This window comes from Schistocerca gregaria, chromosome 4 (genome assembly GCF_023897955.1).
Source record: "Schistocerca gregaria isolate iqSchGreg1 chromosome 4, iqSchGreg1.2, whole genome shotgun sequence".
NCBI classification, from domain to species: Eukaryota; Metazoa; Arthropoda; class Insecta; order Orthoptera; family Acrididae; genus Schistocerca; species Schistocerca gregaria.
This window is the reverse complement of record NC_064923.1, coordinates 492480901-492499837: the sequence shown is the minus strand read 5'-3', so window position 1 is coordinate 492499837 and position 18937 is coordinate 492480901. Positions and strand designations below refer to the sequence as shown.

General features: G+C 46.3%; 1 protein-coding gene and 4 non-coding genes across 5 annotated transcripts in view; all 5 read right to left on the bottom strand.

Annotated features, from left to right (window-relative positions):
* Positions 1-18937, bottom strand: part of LOC126267782 (endothelin-converting enzyme-like 1) — a 340693-nt gene that overhangs the window by 115572 nt on the left and 206184 nt on the right. Inside the window, exon 6 of the mRNA XM_049973087.1 lies at positions 13908-14066. Within this exon, the coding sequence (XP_049829044.1) occupies positions 13908-14066 (159 nt within the window). The remainder of the gene's footprint in view (positions 1-13907; positions 14067-18937) is intronic.
* Positions 14296-14370, bottom strand: Trnas-cga (transfer RNA serine (anticodon CGA)). Its single transcript has one exon. It is a non-coding gene; the product is annotated as a tRNA-Ser (tRNA).
* Trnas-cga (transfer RNA serine (anticodon CGA)) lies at positions 14597-14671 on the bottom strand. Its single transcript has one exon. It is a non-coding gene; the product is annotated as a tRNA-Ser (tRNA).
* On the bottom strand, positions 14898-14972 carry Trnal-caa (transfer RNA leucine (anticodon CAA)). Its single transcript has one exon. It is a non-coding gene; the product is annotated as a tRNA-Leu (tRNA).
* Trnas-cga (transfer RNA serine (anticodon CGA)) lies at positions 15199-15273 on the bottom strand. The gene has a single exon. It is a non-coding gene; the product is annotated as a tRNA-Ser (tRNA).

Sequence of the window (18937 nt, the reverse complement as noted above, 5' to 3'; positions counted from 1 at the left end):
CTGATACGGCCGTGACTTTCACGTACTGCGACTGCGGATGTAGTGGAGCGTCGCCGCTCGGTGCCTGCAGACAAAGAAATAAAGGACAGAGGCAGGGATTCTGTGTGGCGCAGTGAGCCGAACGCGTGTGTGGCCGCCAATGCAGGCAATAAAGTGTGCGGAACTGCTGGCGACCGCAGATGGCGCCACGGTGCTGCCGCAGACACACATTCATAATGTACGGCCGCGGTACGCCTTGCGTTGTAGCATACGTGCGACCTCCTTTCGCGATTTCATAGTAGCATGTTACCGCATTAATTGGACACTTGCGTGGAATAATAACTTTTACTATTGCCACACTCTACTTCTTGTTGCCATGTGGTTCATAAACCTACACTGATGAGACAAAAGTAAAGGAATAGCGATATGCACATATACAGTATCGCTTACACAAGTTTAAAAGTGCAGTGCATTGGGGGAGATGTTATTTGTTCCCACGCGATTCATGTGAAAAGGTTTCCGACGTGATTGTTGCTGCACGACAGGAATTAACAGACTTTAAACGCGGAATAGTACTTGCAGCTAGACGCATGGGACTTCGTACTTCGGATCACCACGGACAACGCAGTGGCCAACGGCTTTTACTTAACGACCGAAAGCAGCGACGTTTGCGTAGAGTTGTAAGTGCTAACAAACAAGCAGTTAGGACATTGTGGCGAAGTTTGGCGTTAATGGGCCGGTAGCTGATGACTGACGTCAGTGCCGTTCATAACAACATGACATTGCCTGCAGCGCCTATCTTGGGCTCGTGAGCAAATTGGTTGGATCCTAGACGACTGGATAATCTTGGTGAGGTCAGACGAATTTCCGTTGGTAAGAGTTCATGGCAGGGCTAAATTGTGGCCCACGCCCCACGAAATCATGTACCTAAGTTGTCAACAAGTCACTGTGCAAGCTAGCGGTGGCTCCATAATGGGGTGGTCGGTGTTTACATGGAATAGACTCGTTTCTTTGGTCCAACTGAACCGATCATTGACTGAAAATGGTTACGTTCGGCTACTTGGAGACCATCTGCTGCCATTGATGGACATCATGTTCCCAAACAATGATGGAATTCTTGTGGATGAAAATATGCCATGTCACCTGACCACAACTGCTCGCGATTGGTTTGAAGAGCATTCTGGACGGTTTGAGCGAATGATTTGGCCACCCAGATCAGCCAATATGAAGCCATGGGACATTTATGGAACATAGTCGAGAGGGCAGCTCGTGCAAAACATCCTGCACCGGCAATACTTTCGCAATTGTGGACGGCTATACATGCAGCATGGCTCCATATTTCTGCACGGAACTTTCAATAACTTGTAGAGTCCATGCCACGTTGAGTTGTTCCACCACGTTTGGTAAAACAAGTTCGACAAGGTGTTAGGAGCTATCCCATGACTTCTGTCTCCTCAGTGTATGTCCACAACTTAAATAATCTATCACGAAATTGAGCCGTGCGTGGCTCGTGTTCGCGCCATCGCTTATTTAACATCCTGTTTTTGCCGTACTGCCACCTCGTTATGTTAGTTTCAATTACTTGTGTCGCCGAATTGCTGCTTTGCCTGCCCGTGGGCGGCAGCAGCAGCGCTTATCGATATAAGCCCTGCCGTATTATCTTTGAGGGACTGCTATCACTTCCCGGTCGTCGTGTGTCGAGCAGTGGGTCGGAACGTGCCAGCAGTGAGTCCGGATCTGCTGCTGAGTTGGGAGGTGCTAGCAGTGCACTTCGGACCTGGATTAGGACGCGGCAGAAGTTCAGTCGGAGTGCGGCTGCAGTGAGGTCCGGACAGCCATGACTCGCCCGACGGTTGCCGATACATACCACTTGAGTGCGCACCACCTTGGTTGGTCATCGGTCGGTCGTCTTGTCGGACGACGTGTATGTTGGCCGGCGATCGCTTATGGGTTGCCTGCGCGTGCCGACTCGTGATTCGTCCTTGTTATTGCACAGTTGCTGCCTTTGATATTGTCTAGTCCTTCGTGCAAGTGTTCGTGAAACTGTGTGTAGCTTGTGATGTCGACTGCTCAGTTATTTTACTGCTGTCTCCGTGCTGATGTGTGGCAGTCGGTCGGTTGGTGTGGATCAGCTAGGAAATCTCCGCGCGGCGCAGTTGGTCGGGCTCGCTGGCGGTCTACGCAGTGTCGGAGTGTGTGGGAGCTGTTTCGATTGCTATAAGGTTAGTGGCTCACCGACCAAGGGCATCAAAAGTTGAGTGGTGATTTAATTACCGAAGATAGTCTGTTCACATTGTGCCATTGGTTTTCATGGATGGCTGTTGGGGGTATTCTCATGAGTAACAGCGAGTGTTCGAGTTGCCGAAAGTTTGGCCACCATCCAGTGGAGTTTAACTGTATTTTGGTTATTTGAAGTCCAAGTGCACCAGCGGAATTTTCTGCCTTGTGGCCGTTAGCGTACTGGCTACCTGCCCTGGACGCAAACGTTAAATTCAGGCAGTGTCCTTTCCTCACCGTGTTGTCGCTGTCCAACACGTGTGTGTAGTTTTGACAGCTTATGCATACTTGGTTGTGGGCGGCTACGCCTTTTACGTTTTGGCTTTGGAGTTCTTTGTGTACTGGTCGGGTGGTCGGTGAGTCTGTTAACTGTCTCTTGGTTGGGTTGCTGGCGGATCGGATATAGACGGGCCGACTGCCTGTCTCCCCTAAGCGAACGTTTACATTTCAAGTGCAGGCCGACCCCCGTAATCTTCTGAGCGACGCTGGCTGTACTGTCTTTTCTTATTGGTGTTGTATTGTGTATTTTAATGGCTCGTAGCCGATGGTTTGAGTTTGCATTCATTTAGTTGGGTTTTAAAGAATGCGCCTTCAGCCTCTTTAAAATTGAAGGTTCCTTTCCTGTCAATTCTTCCATTGTTCGGGCCTGCAGCCTCATTTAAAATATTTTTTTGGATAAAGCTTTGGGCCTTCTGCCTTTTGAACATTTATTGTAGTTGTGTTTTTCAGTCATGAGCCTTCAACCGTCTTACTTGCTAAGACTTAGATTGTTTGGGCCTTCAGCCTAATTTAATTTTTTTTCTGTATAAAGCTTTGGTCCTTCTGCCTTTTAAAAATTTATTGTAGTTGTGTATTTCAATCATAGGCCTTCGGCCGTTTTAAAATTAAAATTCCTTACTTGTCAAGTCTTAGATTGTTTGGGCCTTCAGCCACATTTGAAACATTATTTAAGGATAAAACCTTGCGCTTTCTGCCTTTTGAAAATTTAAATCATGGGCCTTCAGCCGTTTTAAAAATTAAAGAGGTTGTCCCCTTAAACCGTAAGATTTTGTGACGTATTCAGTCGATAGTTAAGCTTGGAAATTTGCGCTGTAATGTTTGGCAACTAAATGAAGTTACATTTGTTCGAGTGTGGCTGACAGCCGCTCATTTTTGGCCCCTTCCCATAATTCCACCTACCTGTTCTGCCCTGCGTATTTAACCAGGAGTTTCAGAAATGTCTTACGTCCTGCGGACAATTCTTCATACTGCAAGAGGCAGGCAAATACGTGCGATTCGCGACAGGTCAGTAAAAGGTCGCCTAGAATACATACGACCGTCGCTATGTGTAGAGATCACGGGGATAGTGGTTCTCATTTTTCTTTTCATGGTACTCTATATGTTGTTGCAAATCCTGTGTCGTACACCTCTCGTTGCAAAAAACGTTATTCCTTAATTTAAGGTGCGTGACGTGGCTGCACGATCCTCCATGACTGGCCAAACACTGTCTCTCCTCTCAGGCGCCAGTCTCACGGAGCCGTTGAGATCCTGAGTGGTGTTGAGTACGGCCCTCCTGATCCCCGGGATCCCATAATAGTAAAACAATCGTGGGTTCCAGTCCACTTGAAGGGAAGTAACCCAGGCAGGCGAACAATCATCCGACACGCACGGCCAACAATCATACGGCACTGCGGAGAGAGTTTTTCATCACCCCTTATATACCAAACATCATTGCTGTGCTGATGCTATACTCGTCTGAGTTAGGTAGCACCGTGGTGAAAGGTGAGCGTTTTATGTGGTCCACATGAGCGAACACGAAGGGATGCGTGGTATTAACATTCACTTTTGATTAGACTGAGAGTGAACTACCTACAGTCTGCGAGCTAAGAAAAATCCGTAACGGCGATCGAGTGACGTCGTATACGATGAACATGTGGGCACGGAAGATTCAGAGAAACCATCGTACCCCGTATCCTGCGAAGAGCCTCAACCACTTTAGCCTTTAATGATGAGTGAGAGGAAAGTAAGCGAATGGTTAACCATGGAAATCGGATACCAGGACCCGGAAGATGGAAATATGATACTAAGCAATTTTCTCTGATAATTAGGTGTAACAAAGGATTTGGAATTGCTACCTGGAATACCTTAACATTTCTGTGAAGCTAACATATTTCAAAAAATAGTAAAACAGAAACTTCGTGGCAGATTAAATCTGTCTGTCCGACCGAGACTCGAACTCGGGACCTTTGCCTTTCGTGGGCAAGTGCTCTACCAACTGAGCTACCCAAGCACGCTCGCCAGTTACGTTGCACACATTCATAACTCTCCTGAGCATCCGAATCACCATCTCCTTTTCCCATTCATGGCTGTTCATCGCCCGCATCGAATGCCCAGGTCAGGGCTTAAGATAGCGGTTCGCGTCCGATCTCTTCTGTCTGAAGTGGAGTCCGTGCCTTTACCATATATACTCGAGGTCCATTCACGTGTACCTAGGCCGAAGCTTCGCTTGGACCTTTCACATGGCCCTAAGGGATCGTTAACCCCACAGCTCTCTGCAGTCACTTCCTCTAGATTCTTGATATGTACCGGGAACATGAAGTGGTTTACACTGACGACTCGATGGCTGATGGCCACGTTGGCTTCGCGTATGTTCATGGAGGAACGGCACTCCTTGCCAGATGGCTGCAGGTTTTCACTGCAGAGCTGGCGGCCATTTCTCGTGCTCTTGAGCGCCTCTGCTAATGCCCTGGCGGGCTCGTTTCTTCTCTGTACTGACTCCTTGAGCATCCTACAAGCTATCGACCAGCGCTACTTTGGTAGCGACCATCCAGGAGTACATCTATGCCATGGAACGGTCCAGTCGTTTCCGTGTTTGTGTGGACCCCAGGCTACGTCGGAATCTCAGGAAATGAACTTGCCAACAGGCTGGCCAAACAGGTTACACAGAAACCGCTTCTGGAGATCAGCATCCCTGTAACTAACCTTCGATCATGATTACGCCGCAAGATTTTTCAGCTTTGGCAGACGGAACGGCACAATCTCAGTACGCACAACAAACTGCTTGTCCTTAAGGAGACTACGAATGTGTGGAAGACCTCCATGTTGGCCTTTCGCAGGGACGCTGTGGTTCTCTGCCGGCTCCGCATTGGCCATATGAGGCTAACACACGTCCACCTCCTCCGTCGCAATGTTCAAATGGCTCTAAGCACTATCAGACTTAACATCTGAGGTCATCAGTCCCCTAGACATAGAACTACTTAAGCCTAACTAACCTAATGTCATCACACACATCCATGCCCGAGGCAAGATTCGAGCCTGTGGCCGTAGCAGCATAACGGTTTCGTAATAAAGCGACTAGAACCGCTGGGCCACAGCGGCCGGTTTCGGTGTTGGGTCACATGTGACAGTCGTCCACACCTTGCTGTACTGCCCACTTTTAGCCGCTTTCTCGGTGTTGGGCGACAGTGCATCAACAGCAGATTTAGTTTTATGGGTTTTTATCGTATTATCTAAGGGTGGGCATTTAGCCTTCTCTTTGAGGTTGCCACCCTCTCTCCATTTTAACTCTGTCACACTTTCTTTGCATTTGTTTGTCTTGCTGGCCGCCTTTTCCCTACATATGTTAATCTCGCCTTGACTTTTTGAGGTGGACATTTGAATATGTTGCAGAGTGGCGAGCGCATCCTCTTTTTTATGGTAATAAGCCAGCCCAAACCATATACTCAATGGTTTTAATACCTTATTCCACTGTTTCTTGTGGTGTGTGTTTTCCCCGTTTTTTGTTAATTCCATTCGTTTTCTTTTTAGGTGTACTGTTGGGTGTTTCTGTGCCTTGAGCCTTGCTTGCGTCAGGAAAAATGGACTGATGACCCTGTAGTTTGGTCCCTTTATACACCAAACCAACAAACCAACCAGGAGCAGGTATAGACTCAGATGACAATTTACTATCGAAGGAGAGTGGGCTGACGTTTACGAGAATAGTCAGGAAGAATCAATGTGCAAATGTAGTGGGATACGGAAGTATTAAGGAAGGAAAAGATACCCTCTAATTTTCCTGGATCTGTATATACTGCGATAACGAGCAGATCAGGTGAAGAAGAATGAACATCTCTAAACAGGATAGACACAGAAGTGGGAAAGACTCACAAAGGTACAAGGAAGGTAATGCCAAGAAATCTTGGCTAACAGAAGAAATATTTTAGTTGATCGACGAAAGAAGGAAGTAAAAAAGGAAATTAAGAAACACAGAAATACAAGTCACTTACGAATGAAATAAATAGAAAGTGCAGGGAAGCTAAGGCAAAATAGCTACATGAAAAATATGAAGCAATCGAAACACAAATGATCGTCGTAAGGACTGACTCATTCAACAGTACCTTGTCTCCTACCTTCCAAACTTCACAGAAGCTCTCCTGCAGATCTTTCACTAATGGATGAAAGGATATTGTGGAGGCATGTCTAAGCCACAGCCTGGGAAATGCTTCTAGAATGAAATTTTCACTCTGCAGCGGAGTGTGCGCTATTATGAAACTTGCTAATTCTGCAAGATCTGCAGGAGAGCTGTGGGAAAGTAGCAAGAAAACAACCATTCGCGACGGTATGTACAGTGTATGAGACTTACGATTTACCATCAGACTTTCGGACAAAAATCATTAACACAATTCCAATATTGCAACAGCCGACAACTGTGAGAATTATCACACTTTCAAGTTAACCATTTAAGTATCCAAGATGCTGAGGATCGATTTGGTATAAGGAAAGGTAAAGGTACCAGAGGTGCAATTCTGAATCTACGGTTTTTAATGGGAGGAAGTCTAAAAACAAATCAAGACATGTTAATAGAATTGGTGACCTGGAAAAAGGGTTCGACGATGTCAAATGGTGCAAGATGTTTGAAATTCTGAGAAAAATAGAGCTAAACTATGCGGAAAGACGTGTAATATTAATATAAACTAGAGCCAAAAGGGAATAATAAGAGTGGAAGACCAATAATGAAGTGCTCGGATTAAAAAGGACGTAAGACAGGGATGTAATCTTTAGCACCTGCTGTTCCATCTATACATCGAAGAGGCAATGACGAAAATGAAAGAGAGGTTCAGAAGTGAATTTAAAATTCATGATGAATTGATATCAGTGATAGGATTCGCTGATGACATTGCTATACTCAGTGAAAGTGAAGAAGAGTTACAGGATCTACTGAATAGAATGAACAGTCTAATGTGTACAGTTTATGGCTTGAGAGTAAATAGGAAAAGACGAAAGTAATGAGAAGTGGCAGAAAAGAGAACAGCGAGAACCTTATCAGGATTGTTGACCAGGAAATAGATGAAGTTAGCGAATTCTGCTACCTAAGCAGCAAAATAACACCTCACGGAAGGAGAAAGTTGGACATAAAAAGCAGTGTAGAACTAGCAAAAAGGGCATTTCTGGCCACGAGCAGTCTATTGGTATCAAGCATAGGCCGTAATTTGAGGAACAAATTTCTCTGAATGTACATTTGCAACACAGCGTTGTGTGATAGTGAAACATGGACTGAAATGAAAACAAAATAAAAAGAGACTCGAGATGTAGTGCTACAGAAAAATGTCGAAAATTAGGTGGACGGGTAAGGCAAGGAATGAGGAGGTTCTCCGGAGAATAGGCGAGGAAAGGAATATATGGGACACACTAAGAAGAAGAGACAGGATGGTAGGACGTCTGATAATACGTCTGGCAATAACTTCCATAGTACTAGAGGGAGCTGTAGAGGGCAAAAACTGTAGGGGAAGACAGCGATTGGTAAATATATCAAGCAAATAATTGAGAACGTTGGTTGCGGGTGCCACTCGGAGACGAAGACGTCATAACAGAAGAGAAATTCACTGCGGGTCGCATCATACCGCTTAGAAGACTGATGACTTAAAACAAAAAAAAGAAAGAAAGGTCTCTGAGGTGGAATTAGTGTACCTCCCCAACATGTATCTGGACAAGCGAGTGAAACAGCTTAAAAACCGTACTCAGGCTGACCGGTCTTATCAATCCATGGTCGTTAATCCCCTGCGTGGATTTAACCCGGCTCTACCTAACCTGACGTGTCTCGGTAGCTAGTGCGCTATGGGTTACGATGTACGAGCAGGTGTGCTGATACTTCACATCAAATATCAAAATATGGAACACTCTGATATATTACCTGTACAAAATTGTTGGTTAGCCTGTTAACAAATGAAAAACATCGCTATAAGAAGAATTAAGTCAAGAAACAATTTTCAAGGATGTGAGAAGCACTATCATCGGTAGCAAAAATCCTGATAAACGTTGTCTCTATAATGCATCCTTGAGAGTTATAATCACTTTTTCACCTTCGTTACTGTGAAATATATTTTAGTGATGTTTACTGGGTATGATTTTCTAGATTTGCTTCATATTACCTTCTTCCAATATGTGGAAAGCAAAGAACTTGCAGCAGAAGAGATTTGTTTAACACTACTGAAGATGAAAAAGTGCACATAACGTAAGGGATGCATTTTAGATCCCATGATTGCTATACCTTTTTTGCTTCGAATGATCATTCCTGTCATATCCCTGGATATGGACAATTCCCCCAGGAACACGCTGCATAAATTATCTAGTGATACGTAATCATCATTGTAGATGGTTAAAGATGATTATTGCCAATGTACAGGGGCTTAAAAAGCCTAGTCCACATTCTGAGAGGTGGTAAAATGAAATGATGGTTAGCCATTGTTGGTCAGGAGGCCACGCGTGCTGGGGCGCCTGGTACCCGTCTTTCTATTCGACGTCGCTTAGGAGAATTGTGGGTCGATGAAGATCGATGTAAAGAAAGGAAGGAAAGAAGATAAGGGGTTTAATGTTGTTGTGTACATAGTTCCGCGTAGTCAGCGCGTACCCAACTTCCCCACTAGAGCGCGCCCCACTAAGTACAATAGCGCAGGCGCAGCGCTCGTCCGTCTCCTCACTACGAGATGGCGCTGTCTTTGAGACGGACCAAATTCTGCTTCTGCCGACCCGCGTATTAATACACTCCTGGAAATTGAAATAAGAACACCGTGAATTCATTGTCCCAGGAAGGGGAAACTTTATTGACACAGTCCTGGAGTCAGATACATCACATGATCACACTGACACAACCACAGGCACATAGACACAGGCAACAGAGCATGCACAATGTCGGCACTAGTACAGTGTATATCCACCTTTCGCAGCAATGCAGGCTGCTATTCTCCCATGGAGACGATCGTAGAGATGCTGGATGTAGTCCTGTGGAACGGCTTGCCATGCCATTTCCACCTTGCGCCTCAGTTGGACCAGCGTTTGTGCTGGACGTGCAGACCGCGTGAGACGACGCTCTATCCAGTCTCAAACATGCTCAATGGGGGACAGATCCGGAGATCTTGCTGGCCAGGGTAGTTAACTTACTCCTTCTAGAGCACGTTGGGTGGCACGGGATACATGCGGACGTGCATTGTCCTGTTGGAACAGCAAGTTCCCTTGCCGCTCTAGGAATGGTAGAACGATGGGTTCGATGACGGTTTGGATGTACCGTGCACTATTCAGTGTCCCCTCGACGATCACCAGAGGTGTACGGCCAGTGTAGGAGATCGCTCCCCACACCATGATGCCGGGTGTTGGCCCTGTGTGCCTCTGTCGTATGCAGTCCTGATTGTGGCGCTCACCTGCACGGCGCCAAACACGCATACGACCATCATTGGCACCATGGCAGAAGCGACTCTCATCGCTGAAGACGCCACGTCTCCATTCGTCCCTCCTTTCACGCCTGTCGCGACACCACTGGAGGTGGGCTGCACGATGTTGGGGCGTGAGCGGAAGACGGCCTAACTGTGTGCGGGACCGTAGCCCAGCTTCATGGAGACGGTTGCGAATGGTCCTCGCCGATACCCCAGGAGCAACAGTGTCCCTAATTTGCTGGGAAGTGGGGGTGCGGTCCCCTACGGCACTGCATAGGATCCTACGGTCTTGGCGTGCATCCGTGCGTCGCTGCGGTCCGGTCCCAGGTCAACGGGCACGTGCACCTTCCGCCGACCACTGGCGACAACATCGATGTACTGTGGAGACCTCACGCCCCACGTGTTGAGCAATTCGGCAGTACGCCCACCCGGCCTCCCGCATGCCCACTATACGCCCTCGCTCAAAGTCCGTCAACTGCACATACGGTTCACGTCCACGCTGTCGCGGCATGCTACCAGTGTTAAAGACTGCGATGGAGCTCCGTATGCCACGGCAAACTGGCTGACACTGACGGCGGCGGTGCACAAATGCTGCGCAGCTAGCGCCATTTGACGGCCAACACCGCGGTTCCTGGTGTGTCTGCTGTGCCGTGCGTGTGATCATTGCTTGTACAGCCCTCTTGCAGTGTCCGGAGCAAGTATGATGGGTCTGACACACCGGTGTCAATGTGTTCTTTTTTCCATTTCCAGGAGTGTATGTAACGCAGCCAATGAGATTGCTGCTAACGTAGAACCTTTTCTCCTCGCGGATCACACTCGCGCAGTGATACCTGAACGCGCGAGGTATTATAACGAGTGTACAGACCTCCGATTAGTCAGTCTGCATTCGTCTGTACCAGTTTACATTAGTCTGCACCAGTCTATAGTCAAGTTTCAGTCTGCACCTAATAAGATTATCATATCCCTGTACATAGCCATGAAGATAAATGAGTAGACACTTTGTGAAGTATCAGAGATATGCAAGAATAAGATTATCGTACCAAGACCAAAGGAACTTCAGATTGTCAATTGTAAACAGCATCCAGAATCAAGTTACGTAATATCTATGCTTTTTATTATTTTAATAAATGTGTGTGAAAATTAATCAAGTTCTGTTTAAAGTTGGTCACCGTCAATCTGCTACTCTAAGGGTGCAAGTGGCATTTCTATCGTCTGACCTAACGGCAGAAGATAAACACGCCACGCTAAGACCACGAGACATATTGCTGACACTCGCCTACTTCGGTAGAGCGACAAGTCAAATAATCTGATGGTGTGTGTAGCGAAGGTCTTACAGTACGCACACCACAAATGTCTTGTCGACATCGAAGTCATTAGACGCGAAACACAAGCTCGAAATATTTCAGGGATGAGGAAGGAACTCAGCCATACCCTCTGAAACGAACAATACCGGCATTTGTCTGTTTTAAGGAAAGAACGAAAGACCTAAATCTGGATGGCTGGACTCTGATTTAAACGGTCGCTCTCCCGAGTTGAAGTAACGAGGAGATGAAGTCCGGTACACATGGGCTTTAAAATGCATGTATTAAGATCCATGAGTACTTGATCGTCTTCGCTACTATGAAACACAGGTCTTCTACTGAAAAACTCTAGATTCGTTACGGATTCGCTGCAAGTGCTGATGACGCTCACTGTAGGGTTTGTACATCGTTAATGCGACCTGCGCACACGAAATATTTCATTGTACCCCTAACCAAAAATCCAAGGGATTAAAGTCGAGTTAGCCAGTCCACATAATGGGCTTTCCCGAACAGTCCATTGGCCATTACCCGTCTCTGTGAGGTGTTCACGGCCATTTCAGAGAAAATAGGCTGTTGCTGCGCCATACATGAATCGCATCCCCATTAGAAGCTCCGTTGTTACACACTACCGTAATAACGTGTTCTTATTTGTTTACTCATTTGTTTACTCCATTCTGTAGATGTGTTTCACATCCACGAAGATGAACAATTACTCACAGCTGTTAAGGTATGCATTTTAGGGGCCATGTTTAGTGTATAGTCTTTCTTGTTTTGAGCATTTTTCCACCACTCAAAACACGAAATACTTTTTTTAACTCCCTGGAGGAATGAGTCTGGACCTTTGGAAGAAAGAAAGAAGTAAACTTGAAGAAGCAGAAATAATACGGAGAAGAATACAAAGAAAGGAACTAATCCAGGCATTTTCATCAGACCTAAATCCTTACTTACATACTTAGTCCGTAAACTACCATACGATAACATGGAGAATACCCCGTAACACTGCTGATCATTACTTTACCGAATCAATTCCAAAATAGAGTTCTGACTTTTCTTATTTTGCTTGGCAGTCCTTGCGCTAGAAGTGTGTTACACTGAAGAGCCAAAGAAACTGGTACACCTGCCTATTATCTCGTAGGGACCCCGAAAGTTTGCAGAAGTGACACAACACGACGTGGCATGTATTCCACTAACGCTTGAGGTAGTTCTGGAGGGAACTGACACCATGAATTCTGCAGGGAGGTCCGTATATCAGTGATCTCTTCTGAACAGCACGTTGCGAGGCATTCCAAATGTGCTCAATAATGTACGTGTCTGGCGAGTTTAGTACCCAGAGGAAGTGTTTAAACTCAGAAGAGTGTTCCTGGAGCTACTCTGTAGAAATTCTGGACGTGTAGGGTGTCGCATTATGATGCTGGAATTGCCCAAGTCTGTCGGAATGCACAATGGACATGAATGGATGCAGGTGATTAGACAGGATGCTTACGTACGTGTTAACTGTCAGATTCGTATCTAGACGTATCAGAGGTCTCTTATCATTCCAACTGCACACACCGCACACCATTACAAAGCCTCCACCAGCTTGAACAGTTCCTTGCTGACATACAGGGTCCGTGGATTCAGGAGGTGGTCTCTATACCCGTACACGTCCATCCACTCTATACAATTTAAAACGTGACTCGTTCGACCACCAACATACTAGTGATCAACAGTCCAATGTCGGTGCTGACGGGTACAGGCTAGGCGTAAAGCTTTGTGTCGTGCAGTTATCAAGGGTACAATAGTGGGAATTTGGCTCCGAAAGCCCATATCGGTGATGTTTCGTTGAATGTTTCGCACGCTGACACTTGTTGATGGCTTAGCACTGAAATCTGCAGCAATTTGCGGAAGGGGTGCACTTCTGTCAACGCTGAATGATTCTCTTCAGTCGCCGTTGGCACCGTTCTTCCAGGAATCTCAGCGGCCATAGCGATGTGGGAGATTTGATGTTTTACCGGATTCCTGATATTCACACTACACTCGTGAAATGGTCGTCAGGGAAAATCCCCACTTCATCGCTACCTCGGAGCTGCTGTGTTCCATCGCTCGCGCGCCGACTATAACACCGCGTTGAAACTCACGTAAATCTTGATAACTTGCCATTGCAGCAGCAGTAACCGAACTGACAACTGCTCCAGAGACTCTTACATAGGCGTTGCCGACCGCAGCGCCGTATTCTGCCTGTTTACATATCTCTGTATTTGAATACGCATACCTACACCAGTTTCTTAGGCGCTTCAGTGTAGTTTTAATAGAATCATTCTGAAGTCTGTCACAAACGCCGATTCTTTCAACTTTCTCGGTAGCGCTTTGCGATAAGAACGCCTTCTTCCCTCCGGTGACTCCCATTTTTCATTGACCATTCCCGTAAGGCTCGCAAACTGATCGAAACAAGTTTAAGAAAACAAGCAGAGAAGCACACCTCTGAATTGTTTCGACTGGTAGTTTAGTACCTCGCCGGCACGAGTGTGATTTTGAAGTGCGAGGTGGGTTAATTGTGAATCAACAGTATTTTCAAGCAAATAAAATAAATACTACTTCCAAAATAAATACTACGCACACAGTCCGCTTGTGTGTGGAACTGTATTTTAGAGCTTCGGGACGAACGCCATGTCGGCAATCGAATGTGCTGCTCCTGCTACACACGCACCTTGATGTAGCGGAAGGCGCTGCTCTCCTTGGGCTGTCCGTCGCTCCTACGTCCCCTCCCCCGCCCCCTCCCGCCCCCACTGCCACCCTCGCCGCCCCCTCCACCGCCGTCACCGCCCCCGCTGTCGTCCGGCTGCGCTGCGGGTACATCTTGAGACAGCTGAAACATACCAGGAAAAATTACACTGCATACTGTTTGTTTTTCTACACGAAAAATGTGATTCGCTATTCTTATCCAGGCAACAGTAGAGATTAACAAGTGATCATAGTCGATAAAGTTATACGAATTTAGAAGTTGCTTCTGTAAAGGTGCTCAGTATTCAGAATGAGATTTTCACTCTGCAGCAGAGTGTGCGCTGATATGAAACTTCCTGGCAGATTAAAACTGTGTGCCCGACCGAGACTCGAACTCGGGACCTTTGCCTTTCGCGGGCAAGTGCTCTACCAACTGAGCTACCGAAGCACGACTCACGCCCGGTACTCACAGCTTTACTTCTGCCAGTACCTTGTCTCCTACCTTCCAAACTTTACAGAAGCTCTCCTGCGAGACATGCAGAACTAGCACTCCTGAAAGAAAGGATATTGCGGAGACATGGCTTAGCCACAGCCTGGGGGATGTTTCCAGAATGAGATTTTCACTCTGCAGCGGAGTGTGCGCTGATATGAAACTTCCTGGCAGATTAAAACTGTGTGCCCGACCGAGACTCGAACTCGGGACCTTTGCCTTTCGCGGGCAAGTGCTCTACCAACTGAGCTACCGAAGCACGACTCACGCCCGGTACTCACAGCTTTACTTCTGCCAGTACCTCGTCTCCTACCTTCCAAACTTTACAGAAGCTCTCCTGCGAGACATGCAGAACTAGCACTCCTGAAAGAAAGGATATTGCGGAGACATGGCTTAGCCACAGCCTGGGGGATGTTTCCAGAATGAGATTTTCACTCTGCAGCGGAGTGTGCGCTGATATGAAACTTCCTGGCAGATTAAAACTGTGTGCCCGACCGAGACTCGAACTCGGGACCTTTGCCTTTTGCGGGCAAGTGCTCTACCAACTGAGCTACCGAAGCACGACTCACGCTCGGTACTCACAGCTTTACTTCTGCCAGTACCTCGTCTCCTACCTTCCAAACTTTACAGAAGCTCTCCTGCGAGACATGCAGAACTAGCACTCCTGAAAGAAAGGATATTGCGGAGACATGGCTTAGCCACAGCCTGGGGGATGTTTCCAGAATGAGATTTTCACTCTGCAGCGGAGTGTGCGCTGATATGAAACTTCCTGGCAGATTAAAACTGTGTGCCCGACCGAGACTCGAACTCGGGACCTTTGCCTTTCGAGGGCAAGTGCTCTACCAACTGAGCTACCGAAGCACGACTCACGCTCGGTACTCACAGCTTTACTTCTGCCAGTACCTCGTCTCCTACCTTCCAAACTTTACAGAAGCTCTCCTGCGAGACATGCAGAACTAGCACTCCTGAAAGAAAGGATATTGCGGAGACATGGCTTAGCCACAGCCTGGGGGATGTTTCCAGAATGAGATTTTCACTCTGCAGCGGAGTGTGCGCTGATATGAAACTTCCTGGCAGATTAAAACTGTGTGCCCGACCGAGGCTTCGGTAGCTCAGTTGGTAGAGCACTTGCCCGCGAAAGGCAAAGGTCCCGAGTTCGAGTCTCGGTCGGGCACACAGTTTTAATCTGCCAGGAAGTTTCGTGCTCAGTATTATTTAACAATGAAAAGAGAATGCGTTACTTAATGTTTTGCGATATAGGACGGCATTAGGTAACATCGGTTAAAAGATATTTTCCAGCACTGTAGGCTATTCACTGCATTAGGCAAGCTATACATTTTCCCTTGACCTTAACATATATTGGCCACAATGTAGCGTTTTCTGTCAAAAGAAGCTGAGTTGATTTAGTACGAACTTTTCATGCTACCCATGAATAGGGTGGTGCACATGAGATTTTAGGAAGTGTCTATCTGCCATAGTTAATTGTACACTGCAAGCGATTCTCCTTGCCATATTGTTGTATTGTAGCTCTGAAAATTCTACAGCTCGCTTACTGATGTCTCAGTTCACATTTACGAGTGGGAACATTAACATTGAAACAGTGGTACTGTGAATTCATACGTTGAAGCTGCTGCTCCGTTTCTTCCACAAAAGTCGCTGTTTGGTGCGAAATTTGTGCACGTTGCATTATTGGACTCATTTTTAGTGACAAACCTATCGCAGAAGACAAATACAGACAAGTGCTGGATAATGAATTTGTACCGGCTACAAGATGCCGCCGAATGCCCTGAAACTACTGGTTCACGCAGGATGGAGCACGTCCATACCGCACAGCAGACGTCTTCCAATTCCTTCGGCCGACATTCAGACATCGTGGATCGACGCCTTACACACCGCAGCATTCATTTGACATGGTATGTAATGGCGCCCTTTTCGTCCCGATCTCAACTGGTTTGATTATTTCTGATGTGTTATTTGAAGGACAAAGTCTTCAAATATGTTTTTGCCCAACAGACAGGTGCCCTAAATGAAGCGATCCCCAGTAAAATGAAGGTGAGTGCTATCAATTGACCCATGAGCATGTTGTGCAATGGAAATGTGCGGCTATTACAACAAGCTCACATGATCAAGTTTTCGGCAGTAATGACGAGTCGAGTCGTTGCAACTCTCCATATTGACACAGTGTCATTGATCTTGCCTAACCTCGTCGACTGGCTCGTCCTCTTGGCTATTGTAGATTCCAGACCCATTTTTCGGCACACGGCGGAGGGAAGCTTTGTCTAGCATGGAGGTCATGAGTCGTTCTTCCTCAATCCTTATAAGTGGGTTGTGGTCGTGACCCACTCTAATGCCTTAAGGCAAGAGTCTTCCTAATTATGGCAGTTGTTCTTCCAGAACCTACGAGAAATAACCTTGTGAAAAGTCTTAGATGGAAACATTTGTAGATAAGTGCTGAAAGTGGGTGCAGCCCTGCTGATAACTTTACCTCCACATCTTTAAAAATTAATGAATTCTTTTTCATTCTCATTTCACTATGGTAGTGTATGAGTACCGTTACTTTGGACGTAGCCACAGCTTACACTGCTTCTTAAATGAGATGGCAGAAGTACGGATTACCCAAACGACTTTACCTTGCTTATAATTATGCACACCCATTTTACAATAAAATTGTTGACTTTGTTATAATTTGTGTACACTGTCGTTACTTTGGATGCAATCACAGCTTACGCTGTTGTTTCAATGAAATTTCAGAAGCCCAGACTGTAATTCGTACTCTTACTTGCTTTAAAGGTTTGTAAAAACTGTCAATATTTTTTAAATATTTTAATGGCTCTGTAGGTTACCTGTGGTTTTTGTAAATGTTAAATCCTGTGTTAATTAATCTACGTTATATCAGTTTACGGTAACTGAACTAAATATGCATTCAGCTTTTACATAAGTGCCCTGAGTAATTAACGCTATAAGAATTATATTTTCAGAATCTGCCTTAATTAGTTGTTGGCAATAACTTTGTAAAAATGTGTTTCGATTTATTTTCGTCCACGTTTTGGCTAGCACACTGTAATCTAATCAAATAAATTAAGGATGAATATACATCTTACAGTAGCCACATCTGTCGGTCCAACTGTCAACGTCTATCTTCACCGGTCACGCCTGCCAGTCTAGCGGCGCCCTGGCTGCAGTCATGTGCTCTGTTGTGAGTGACATAAGACAGATATGTACCTGGTGAACAACTGTGTATATAAAAAAACAAACACCGCCCGAACAGGTCTTGAACGCTCAACTGTACCGGCCCGGCTGCCGTGTCATCCTCAGCCCTTAGGCGTCACCGGATACGGATACGGGGGGTATGTGGTCAGCACGCCGCTCTACCGGCCGTACGTCAGTTTCCGAGACTGGAGCCGCTACTCCTCCGTCAATCAGCTCATCATTTGGCCTCACAAGGGCTGTGTGCACCCTGGTTCCTTTCCTACATGTAGCTTTCCAGTTTTTGTAAGCAAGGTTGAGGCCTAAGTTGTACACATGTGGTCGAGAGGACAGTATCAGACCATGGAGTCATCAGCTAACTGGAGGTAAGGTTCAACGAGAGAAACAGACATCGCAGGGTCGAACTGAAGACAATAAGTTATATTTGTTTCTGTGGGAACAAGAAGAGAGTTTTCTTAACACTTTTGACTTTCGACGTACCCTTTTTTGTCATTCTGGAGACTCGAGGTGGAAATTCTACATCTACATCTACTTTTATACTGCGCAAGCCACCCAACGGTGTGTGGCGGAGAACACTTTACGTGCCACTGTCATTACCTCCCTTTCCTGTTCCACTCGCGTATGGTTCGCGGGAAGAACGACTGCCGGAAAGCCTCCGTGCGCGCTCGGATCCCTCTAATTTCACATTCGTGATCTCCTCGGAAGGTAGAAGTAGGGGAAAGCAATAAGCAATATACTCGGTACCTCATCCAGAAACGCACCCTCTCGAAACCTGGACGGCAAGTTACACCGCGATGCAGGGCGCCTCTCTTGAAGAGTCTGCCACTTGAGTTTGTTAAACATCTCCGTAACGCTATCACGCTTACCAAATAACCCTGTGACGAAACGCGCCGCTCCTCTTTGGATCTCCGCTATCTCCTCTGTCAACCCTACCTGGTACGGATCCCACATTGATGAGCAATACTCAAGTATAGGTCGAACGAGTGTTTTGTAAGCCACCTCCTTTGTTGATGGACTACATTTTCTAAGGACTCTCCCAATGAATCTCAACCTTGCACCCGCCTTACCAACGATTAATTTTATATGATCATTCCACTTCAAATCGTTCCGCACGCATACTCCCAGATATTTTACAGAAGTAACTGCTACCAGTGTTTGTTCCGCTATCATATAATCATACAATAAAGGAACCTTATTTCTATGTATTCGCAATACATTACATTTGTCTATGTTAAGGGTCAGTTGCCACTCCCTGCACCAACTGCCTATCCGCTGCAGATCTTCCTGCATTTCGCTGCAATTTTCTAATGATGCAACTT